The following is an 11,251-nucleotide window of genomic DNA, read 5'->3' as shown; positions in this document are numbered from 1 at the left end:
AGGTATCAAGATCTCAGGATCCCATGGTGCTCCCAGATGAGCAAGAGGCAGCAGAACCTCTGACCTGGGGATGCCACCAACCTGCCCAAACTGGGAGCCTCTCCTCAGCTTCCCTCATGACTCAGTGGTTCAAAGCTCAGTTTTACAGGCTCCTTAACAGCCTTCCAAATTCTGTGCGCAGAATGGGTAGGTCAAGGGGATGTTCCTCAGCCATGGGGGCAGCTGGAGCTGCCCTGTCACTCACCCTAGAGTACTACAAGGATGGTACCATTTCAGCGAGTGCCAATATGTGATAAAGACTGAAAAGCACCAAACTGAGTAAACCTTGGAAGAGTTCCAGTCTCTTCTCCAAATGACGGAGTAAAATCAAAACTTCCTCCAAGCACATGTTCTGTTATTTTTACAAAGCTTTATTGAAACCTGTACATCAAGGTGACAATAATTCAGTGTTTGGAAAACAGTAACAAAAAAAGGGTATCCCAGACTCAGGTTTACCAAATAAATACTGGAAACCAGGGAGCGTGTTCCTCCATCTCTGGGCAGGAACACAGGGCCTGACAATAGCTTCTGCTGACCTGGGGACAGGAACCTGTGCTAATGGGCACATCTGCAGCATCTTCCCAGAAACCATGCCCAGCATAAAGAGGTTTGCTTTGGTCCAAAGGATGTCTTCCCAACACAAATTTAGAAGGCTGCTGTTAAGTTCTAAGTTCCTTCCAGAGTAAGCAACAGCAACTGCGACAGCCTTCACTGCTAGGTAGAGACAGAGGTCCTGAGCAAGGCAGCACAGGCTAGCATAGGGTGCTTCTCCAAAGTTTTCATGGTAACACTGCCACCTCATTTCGATTAGAATAAAAAGCTGGACAACCCTCCAGCGAACAGTGGTCAGTCCTCAGGATCATCTGGCTAAATGGAGAAATCCGGCAGCGGTTTTCAAAGTCTGTTCTAAAAACAGATTATTGCTGAATACAGTTCACATGATCTATATTCTAGGTGGGGTGATTTTAAAATTGCCCGAAGGCCATAGAGTCAGCCACCTCTGGTTGAAAACAAAAGTACACAGTGCACGTAAGCATAAGAAACAACTGTAAATCTTCACCTGGAAATCAGACAGGTTCTAATTTCTATAGAAATCATACCTCCCTGGAGCAAAGTACCGGAAACAATCTATTGCTTTGATTTCAGAGGACCGGCACTTACTCTTAGCTCCAAAGCCAGGCCTCAACAGGGAGGGACAAGCTGATGGCCTTAAAAATGCATGTATGATTAAGAGTTGTGTAGCCTCACTCCCTGCTTCCTGGATTTTACCAGCAAAGTGGCTGGTGTTCATTTTTGGCTTAAGAAGAATCTCCACAACCAATTCAGAGGATGTATCTTCAGAGCTGCACCTGTCCTCATGCACTATAGTGTGGGGGCTGCAGACTTTCCACTTTCCCTCGCTCTGTTCTCAGCTCTGGTGAGCGCCGGGGCTCACTGTCACTGGGTGCTAAGAGGACTGTTACAGACGGAGGCGCTTTGGGAGCTGCCAGGCCTGGAACAAACCTATGAGCAGGACTATGGCGGGGGTGAAATGTCTTATTAAGGGTGTGAAATGAGAAATATACAGTCTGTTCCCTCTAGTCGAGCACATGCACGTGTGGGGCCCGGTGGCACTGTTCTCTGGGGCCCACCGCTGGCTCCCAGCTCTTCATATGGGCTTGTATAACAACGTGGTGACATACTTTTTCTTGTACCGGTGGGTCGCGCTGAGCACCATCACTCCATCCTGAGGAAGAGGGTGGAAATGATCAAAGGCAGGACTAAGTCAAGGGCTCAAACTTTAGTCTGTGTGTGAATCATCAAGGGGGCTGAATAAAAACAGAGTCCTGTTCTGTCTTCAGAACCGGAACCTGTGGGTCTGGATCAGGTCCCCGAAGCTGCCCTTTAATGAAGTACTCCAGGTAATTCTGTTGCTGGGGGGGGGCCTCAGAGCACACTTTGAGAAACACAGCTCTAACAGCAACAAACGTGTCATTACCTTGATAGAGAGTGCGTAGAGGTGGTTCAACATGACATGGTTGGGCTCAGGGAGCAAAGCTGGATCACACTGTGAGAAGCACAAAAGCAGATGGTGAACATTTAGGATTTGGCAATGAAGAAGGTTCTCCCTTTATCTCAGAGCACTGGGTACCAACAGAAAGGAGGCAGGCTCTCATGCCCCTTTCTGCTTAAGCTGGGCAGTGAGTGGCTCGTCTAAGGTGAGAGGTGAGGTGATGGGGATCGTGCCTCATGCTCCAACTAAGGGGAGCTCCCTGTGGGCTTGCTGGATGCATTTCCCAATATGCGTCTTGGGCAGGCTTAGCCTCTATAGAGGGGGCCATGGCTCTGTCCTGATCGAAAGGGAAACAGGAAGAAAGAGTTGTCCAATGAATGCACTTTTAGAGAAAGCAGCAAGATAAATCTATATTAAACATTCCCGAGCAGTGGACTGCAAGCTCATGTCTGTTAAGACTCGGGGAGCATAAGGGATGAAGTGGATAATCGGGGTGGGGGGTAGGGGCACATGGCACCTGGTGCGTGGAGAACAGTGAATCCCCGGGGAACAAGCCATGACTGCCGTGGGGGCGGGGGGGGGGGGGGAACACCTGCACATGTATGCATTCAGCTCTTTATCTTAGCACACCTGTACACACTTGTATGTGGAGCCCAGAGCAGCATGGGTGCTTTATTACCTCATAAACGTGAATTTTAGGAGGTGGCTTGATAAAACACGAGAACATCCAGATTCCCAAGAATTAGAGCCATGCTGTGCTTATCTACTTAAATGAAATGGGAAATTAACAAGGTAATAATGCGGTGCTCCTCAGGATCTAGGAGGATATACACTTCTTTTTATGAGGACTATCAATCTCCTTGAGAAAATGTGTGTTACCCAGATACCTCACATTTGGAACCAGGAGCACTGACGTTTTTGAAAGCAAGTGATTAAGATTCAATGCTAAAATGTGGGGGCCCGAGGAGGAGTTCCATTTGGTAGCTTACCAAGAAGGGGTGGTTATGTGTTTCATTACGATTTACAAGGAAGGTGCTGAGGCAGGAGTGAAACGTAAGGAAGACAAGTTCAGAAAAGCTCTGTGTGATGGGAAAGCAAGAGCCACACTTGGGGAACATCTTGCTGGCTGTGCCCATCCCCACAGTGGAGGGGGACCCCAGCAGTTAACACTGAGGGGCAACAAGGAAACCTTTTTACCAACTGCTTTCTCAGGTGTGGTCAGAAAGGGGAGCAGCAGCACAGGGCCACAGAGAATGGTCCTGGCAGATGCCTGTACTCACAGAAATCCCCGTGTCCTTGTTCAGGATGACCTGGAGCAGATGCGGAGGGAGAATGGGTGGTGCTTTAAACCGTTCTTCTGGTTTTGAGACATAGGGCTCCTGATGATAGGGTCCTGGTGGGGAGCTGGACAGCTCTGTTGGGAGATGGTGACAGGATATTTACTTTGAAAATTAGGTGTTTTAGGAGCAGTCTTGTTGAATTTGTGGCATCATCTAGTTTTCCTTATCCCCTCAATGTAGAGTTATACTCCCTTGGAGACTATACAGGCCCCAAGGGTGAAGAGGAGAGGCAATGAGAAAACCCTCTGGGATTTGGGTGACTGGCATAAAATCCAGCAGTGAGCTCGGATGCCCTGGCGGCAGACAGCAGTGGTGGCGAAGCTGGTGATTCTGGGTCAGGCTAACAAGGAGGCTGCTCATAGTAACCTAACCAGACAGGCCCCTGCAGAATAATGCTCCTCGCCTTGGGCTGGGCTGGCAAATACCACAAAGAAGCTCAGGGCTTCAAGTGAGGCTTAAGCAGCCAAGTCCAAAGTCTGAGCACCACTGGCCAGAATAAAACAGAATATAAAGCAGACTGTTTATACAGAGTGACAAAGAACAGGTTATTTGAGGCAACAGGACATTTCAAAACTAAAACCAAAAATAAAAAATTTGAAAACCTGATCTCTATAGGCTCTTTGACTCTACCATCTTAGGTTCTTTTCAAACTCTTGAGTGTCTTGATTATACAGATATATTAAGAAGCTTCTAGAAGGCAGTGTTCCACAAGGCTAGAGGCAACTCACTTAGCGATGTATGGCCAGCTGGAAGGGACTGAGCTGTTTTTCAATGGACACCTAGGAGGGGTTCTGGTCACCTGATCCTTGGGACTCTCCAGAATAAATCTGATACGCTTGGGTTCTGCCAATTCCCTTGACGTCATTTTCTAGGGTGCAGGCTCCCTTCACACGACCCAACCATATGACAGCAGGAAACTGAGAAAAGCATTAAGTGCAGAAAACTGAGCCATTAGGAGTAAATATATATTTTGAGAAAGTGAGTACCTAAATATGAAGTCTATGCAGAGCCGGATGTTGGCTTACCGGCAGTGAGGGGCCAATTTTCTTTCCCCAGGTGGTCTAAGCTGCAGAAACTTGACTAAAAGCTACGGTATGTGGCCTAAAATCACATGTACCAGTAAGTAGGGGATATTTGGGCATTTCCTCCAACCCCAATTCCCACCTATCTGAGAAAGAAACAAATGACTTCTCTAAAACATTAGCTATCCAGAGAGAACACCATTTTTGGATTTCCCATTCCTGCTCAACAAGCTGGCTTTTCAGCCACAGCAAATCCACCATGGTCAATTTACCACTGTGGTTCCTGAACTGGTAAGAATAAGAGATCCTGGTGGCAGAAACTCCAGGCCCACCCAGGTGACAACAAAGAATTATTCTGTAAACAACTGAACCCATCTTGTTAGATTAGCAGGTACAGTCCTGGGCAATCTTTTTTGCTGCCTCCCACAGGGGTCCAGAAGTTATTTAAATCCCTACAAGAGGCAGTAAAGTCAGCATTGACATTTTAGATTACAACACATCATTGCCCCTGAATCGTATGTATTGTTTCCTCCTGTGGATCTGGATGGAAAGCAATTTACTCAGAGCTTGATGACTGGCTGACTCCTGGAAGATGGGAAAGTTTTACCAGGCTGGTACCAAGCAGGCTGCACAGTTAGCCTATTTCCTGTGGTGAGCCTCCTTCTCCCCCAAAGGGAGTCTAAGAAGGTGCTAACATACCACATGAGGAAACTGAGGGGTCCATTTACCATCTGTCAGGCTGAAACTCTTTAGGGAGGCACCCCCAGAGGGTCGTGGGCCGGGAGCTGGCAGGCTTCCCCTGAACTGGCTCATCACCAACCCAGTACAATGTTCCAGGGCCTCTTGGGCCCTGCCCCTGGCACGAGATCAAGCTCTGGTTCTGTTTCCACTGTCTGCTCTCGGTGGCTAAGCAGACCTACCAAATACCGGAGATGAGTGCGGGGGGAAAAAAAATGACTTACAGCTCCCTTGGAGCTAGATTTCAACAACCTGACCTGACAGAGTTAGGAATTACTTTTGTGGCTCATCAGGGAGCTACAAACATCCACCCGACTGGGCAGCTTGAGCTCAAGAGTGAGAGGCAAGAGAAATAAGAGTATTTCTAGATTGCATAGCCCCCACCTGCACACACGTGGTATAAAATAACTGTTCATACCAGACACATCGGAGCACTTTTGGGAATCCACCATTAAAGCATCAAATACTTCAAAGTCAGTTTTCTTCACTTGAATGATGTTGTTAACTGTGCCAAGCTGGCTGGTTACTATTGGCTGGGAAGAGACAGACAGGCAGAAATCATAACATGGAAGGTCTCTGGAGTTATTCTTTTGAGGATTTTGAATTCCTGGCTGGAAGGTCTCACCTCCTGGCTAGCCAATCTGCTCCTCTCCATCAAGTCTGCCCGTAAGTCTGACCATCAGCACTGCTAACTAGCTGAGCCACACACAGGGACTTTTTACCAGCAGGACAAAGGGACCTGGCACACTCGATAAGGGAAAATGATTTGTTTGGATTGTGTAGGCAGTCAGAGGACCAAAGGCAGGAGGTAGAGTACCTCAGAAGGGTCATGTGTCCACTGACCATCCACAAAGAACTTGTACTGATGCTCTCCTTCAGGCAGGTCCAGGATGGCTACAAAGTTATTGTGGCTGCAAGGGAAAAGGAAGCAGAGGATTTTAGCTGGGTGAGCTGCCCTCTTAAGCTTACTTACAAAATCAGCCATCGAACAAAACCAAAACTTTCTATGTAAAGCCAAGAGTTCAGCTGCAGAAGAATAAACACTTTTAACCACTAAAGACAATTCAGTAGAATGATCTCTTTCTAGAAAAGCTGTAAGGAAGCAGCAGTGCAAGAGGGTGCCTTGAGGATTCACTTTGCTCAAATGCAGGAATAATCCCCATTCCTATCATCAAAAGGTCAACAAACAGGCATGTGTCCTTTTCAACTTGCAGGCAAAATACCACCTAGCAACGTGGATGCCAGAGGAGGACAGCAAGTCAAGATAAACTGCATGCTGCAAAGTTTTATTCTTTGTCAGTCTGCCTTGGGCAGGAGATTGGATCGATTTCACAGGATCCACAAATAGGTCTCTAAAGAAACTTGCTTCACTACTAGAATAAGGTTCCAGGAAAGCTTTGTTTTGCTGACTTACAATGACTTGTAACTGCTGAGTGTCTCCCTCCTATACTGACCTCACCTCTGGCAAAGCATGTGGGCTGTGACAGTATCAGGCCTGACCTAGCAGGGCACAATTTCTCCCTCTGTTTCATCAAGAGTACTCATGAGTGAAGACCCTTTTATAGTGACAACTTGAGACACAAGTTCCATGCTAGGATTCCTGATCAACTATTTTATTAATGATACCTATATAACAGGTCCCTTCCAAACAAAAGTAATACACAGAGAATCAACGTTAGAAGGAACCTCAGAGATTATCTGTTCGGTATTTCCTTCCTACAGATAGGAACCCTGGGACTCAGGTGTCACTGAGAGGTTAGCTCAGCTAATAGTGGACTCAAATCCCAGTCTTGAAGATTCACAGCTCAATGCTCTCTCTCCACTGCACTAGGAACAGATTTCTCTCTTTCTACAGCAGAAGTCTTGCCTAAGCAAACACACAGCTGCATATCTGAAGTCAAAGACGTCTGTGAAATACTCATAACTGAGAGATGTTTTCTTCTAAGCGTGTTCTAAACCTAGAGACTAACTGGGTGTGGGGTGTGAACCTTGTGAATTACTAAGCAAAATTATTTTCCATTCAGCATCTATTTTATAAAACTATCCTTTTCTATTCCCCATTTAGAAACCAGAGTATCCCTGAATTAAGACAAATACGTGAATACTGCCCAGGCAATTACCTTCTTGTGAGGGGAAGTTTACTCCAGTTGTTGAAGGACCCAGATAAGTAAACTTCCTTTCCGCCTCCCGTCCATCGAAATACTGTTGGCCGAGCCTGGGCCGGGGCTTTATCATTCACTTCCAGATCGTGCTGCCAGGCCAGGAATTCCTCCTTCTCTGGAGCCTAGAAACAGAACAGTTTGCTGAGGGACAGGAAGCCACTAGTGAGCTCCCTACAATAGATAGGTACTCTAATGTGGACAATTCATTCTAAAGAGGCAGCAATTACTACTTAGGTTCATATTTAAGCTCATTAACTTGATAGCTGTGCCTTGCTCTCCCCACTTGCAAAACGGACCTAACAAAAGCAATCGTTTCTTACAGTTGGGAAAGACTGAATGAGAGGGTCCATATAAAACGCTCTGCGTAGTGTCTGACACACAGTAAGTACTTAATAATTATGAGCTGTCAATACTGTTACTAAAGAGATCTACACCAAAACATTAGGAGAAATTGCAGAACTCACTTGGAGGAGGGTGCAATGAATTCAAGACCAGATTGGTAAATGTCATTCATTTTTCTTCCCTTAATTAACAAGATTTGAAGTACATGAAAATTTATCAGGGACAATTCCAGAGCTGTCAACTGGAAAACTCATAAATCTAGATTCTAAGGGAAAAAATATTTAAAGTGACGTCCAAGACACTGGGAAAAAAAGGTAAGACCATAGTCTCTGACCCTCTGTATGGCAAACAGAAACTTCTAGAGCAGAAAGTGCTATGTAACTGAGGTATTGCGAAATAAGAGAGAAATAAACACACCCAACTCTGGGTGAAATATATGTGCTTATGGATCTTTTACATATTTCCTAGTCAGAAGCCAAAGACATTAAAAGAGCAGGAATTCCAGGCTGGGAGAGACACTTAAAGGTGTTGCTGAGCGAGCTTTTAAGACCTTCACTTCAAATACTGACTGGAGCTTATCTTAAATGACACTTGCATTCTTTAAAGATTGAACAAGATCTACAGATTAAAGAATAAGGACTGGAGTCCCCTGCCACTGAGAAGGTGATAACTAACCACAGCCAAAATGGTGAAGTAGTGTAGCTAAAATAATCCACAACTTTTTTGGGGAGTTTCAGGCATTCAATCCAGTGAGTCTGCTGCATCATTTTAGTAACTTTGGAAAAAGTGATAATGGACACTATCTAAAATCAAGAAATTATCCAGAGATCCTCTGTATGCTAAACGTTTCTCGTAGGAATTTTGGAAGAGCAACAACAGCTACTTCTCGAAGAAAGTAGTTTGGTTCTTAAGGTGTCTTCAATAGCTGTCCTTAGGCCACAATTATTTCTAGGGGAAAGGATGTCAATCACTGGAGAAACAAGATTCCAAAGTTCACTTCGTACGGAGCTCCTCAGGAATGCAATGAAAATCACAAAGCAGGTGCAAATCACAGGACAGACGGCCCAGTAAAAGCAGACTCCCTAGAGTGAGACTCAAAGCCAAAAATCCAAGTGAGGATTTAAGATAGTAATGTGATCACCAAGCCCAACATCTGAGAAAAAAAAAATATGAGTAAAGGTGGAATGAGTTGCCAGGCAATTAGCCAAATGGGCAATGATGACTAATATGCATGATTGATGATTAATGTACTAACAGAGAATATACTGGGCTGGGGAGACACCTTGATTCTTCCTAAAACTACTCTGTGGCATTGTCCTTACGGGATCAGTTCTTCCCTTCTTAGGATATACCACATGGTTATCAGCTGCCAAAACCACTAGGTGTCCTTGGCTTTGGTGACCAGGCCTGGGCCCTGCAGCTGGAAACACAAGACCCCATCAGGTGGTTAAGAGAGATGTGGCTGAAGCAGGAGTCAAGACTCATCTTCAAAGTTTTGATGAATTAAAGCAGATTAGGGTAGGATGTCCAAATCTGGCCTGCAAAAATATTTGCTTTGGTCTGTTTAAAATATGAAGTCCTACTTACACACCAGGAGAGAGAAGGTGAGCAGCAGCTGGCTGCCCCCTTTCCAGGCTTACACTGCCCTCACCCACTGACCTCCCAAAGTGGAATTCCTTTTATAGGGACCGCTCTCAAGTAGCTCCCTGAACCAAAAGTTCCGGGAAAAACAAAACACCTCCGGCACCCGCAGGGGGCTGTGCAACTCGACTTTCAGCTTATACACGGGCTCTGGGTTGTCTCCGAAATCGACAATAAACTGCAAAACCAGCTACTAGAAAAAAAGTGCCAGGCTTTTTTTTTTTTTTTTCCTAATAAAGGTGAGGAAAGATTTCTCAAAGCTGTGAAACTAATTATACCTAAGAGGAAAGCAGAGACTGGGGCTCACCTGCTGCTAGCTCAACGATCTTAATTAATTAAGGATCTGAAACGCCTGTCCCAGCGCTGCTTTCTCCTTAATGATGTTAAACGAAGTTAGTGCCTCCTCCCTCGGGGTGACTGTCTCATCGGTAATTAGACACAGGTTCCTGGACTGCTAAGAGGGCTCTTACAGGGCCATCTGGCTTTTAAGCGCACGGAGTGAAGCATCACCTCCGTCCCACCTGCGATGGGTTTTAATTAAGAGGGGACGCGGCGGGGACTCTAGCAGAGGGCTCCTCCCCCTCAGTATTAGTCAACGAGGGCCGGATCCCCGCCGCCCCCACCTTGATTTCCTCGGAGTGGAAGAGGTCGGCGTCCTCGGGGCTGTCCATCAGGATCTTGGGCCTGTCCCCGTCCTTGGCGCCCCCCGAGCTGTCCCTTCGCGGCGTCTTGTGGCCGCCCTGCCGCTCCAGCGCGGCCCGCTCGCTGCTCGTGTTGCCCATGGCGGGGTCTCCGGGGACACCGGGAAGCCGGACCGGGCCTCACTCCAGGGAAGGGGCCGGGGACTCCGGCAACCAGCGGGTCACAAGCAGGTCACTCCTCCCCGCCCCCCGCGGAAGGAGTCGGAGCCCCAAGTGCCACACCCCTCAGGCGAGGGTTCCGGGCCGGCAGCCGGCTCGAGGCGGGTGAGAAGGACGGCGACGCTTCCCTACCTCGCTGAACCCAAATCTCCCGAAAATACCTCGGCACTTCCCCGACAACTCCCCCCACCTCTTAGCAACTTCCGCTTCCGGCGCGTCCGCGAGTCCCCGGGGATCCGGAGTGGGGGCGGTGGCGGCCGGCGAAGCGCACGGGGCTAACTCGACCTCAGTTCCGCTTCCGGTCCGGCTTGGCTCGGTCGCCGCGCTCTGAGGAGGCCTCCGCCCGCCTCGGAGCGCGCAGGCGCAGTCGGCCGCTAGGGCCAGACCCAGGACCAGCCTGCTGAAGGCCGGCAGGGGGCGTGCCAGCGCGGGGTGTCTCTGCGAAGAAGTGAGTGATGCCATTCACTATTTTATTTTTATATATATTTTTTATTTTTTTTTAAAGATTTATTTATTTATTTGAGAGACAGAGCTCACAGAGGGAGAGGGAGAGGGAGAGGGAGATGCAGACTCCTGAGGAGCAGGGAGCCGGAGGCGGGGCTCGATCCCATGACTCCGGGATCATGACCTGAGCCAAAAGCAGAGGCTTAAGGGACTGAGCCACTCAGGCACCCTACTATTAACTATTTTAGCCATCTTTGCCCACTTCCAGCTGACTCTGTACTCAGCAGCCAAAAATGTTGTTAAGGTGCTAATCTAATTAAGAGACTCATCGTATTAAAGCCCGTTAATGCGCTAGCTCCCAGGGCTGTGAGTGCCTTAGACTCGCTGCCTGCATAAAATGCAGATTCCCCGGCTCGAAGCCCCAGAAATTATGATTCCAAAGCTCTGGAGTGGGTTCTGCATTTTAATAAGCACTCCAGGTGATTCTGAGGCAAGTAGCCTTGCAGGTGTTTGAGAAAATGACAGACCATAAGAGTTTTGGAAATTTCTCGCAACTGAAGGGTCATAAAACTCTGGAGTTATTAGTGTATTTTTATTTTTTAATTTAAAAAATATTTATTTGAAAAAAAAATATTTATTTGTTTGTTTATTTATTTATCCATGAGAGACG

General features: G+C 47.2%; 1 protein-coding gene across 1 annotated transcript; it reads right to left on the bottom strand.

The window, feature by feature from the left end:
- Nucleotides 1–389: 389 nt before the first annotated feature.
- On the bottom strand, nt 390–10,424 carry PRKAB1 (protein kinase AMP-activated non-catalytic subunit beta 1). Its single transcript, XM_025474151.3, has 7 exons — nt 9,901–10,424; nt 7,253–7,416; nt 5,950–6,043; nt 5,551–5,665; nt 3,313–3,446; nt 2,018–2,086; nt 390–1,765 (listed from the first exon to the last, which is right to left on the bottom strand). Exons 1-7 carry the CDS (start codon nt 10,057–10,059, stop codon nt 1,688–1,690), a joined length of 813 nt encoding a protein of 270 aa, XP_025329936.1. The 5' UTR covers nt 10,060–10,424; the 3' UTR covers nt 390–1,687.
- Nucleotides 10,425–11,251: the final 827 nt, after the last annotated feature.

Source organism: Canis lupus, chromosome 26 (genome assembly GCF_003254725.2).
Source record: "Canis lupus dingo isolate Sandy chromosome 26, ASM325472v2, whole genome shotgun sequence".
In the NCBI taxonomy this organism is placed as follows: Eukaryota; Metazoa; Chordata; class Mammalia; order Carnivora; family Canidae; genus Canis; species Canis lupus.
The sequence above is the reverse complement of the archived record's forward strand: the minus strand, read 5'-3'. Positions and strand labels throughout refer to the sequence as shown.

What these genes read in the sequence shown, in the direction of transcription:
- PRKAB1 (XM_025474151.3), bottom strand. Translation starts at nt 10,059, where the DNA reads ATGGGCAACACGAGCAGCGAGCGGGCCGCGCTGGAGCGGCAGGGCGGC. An exon ending in AAACTTCCCCTCACAAGAAG is followed by an intron (nt 6,044 to 7,252) that starts GTAATTGCCTGG and finishes TTTCCCTTGCAG; the next exon opens with CCACAATAACTTTGTAGCCA. An exon ending in TCTACGCACTCTCTATCAAG is followed by an intron (nt 1,766 to 2,017) that starts GTAATGACACGT and finishes CCTCTTCCTCAG; the next exon opens with GATGGAGTGATGGTGCTCAG.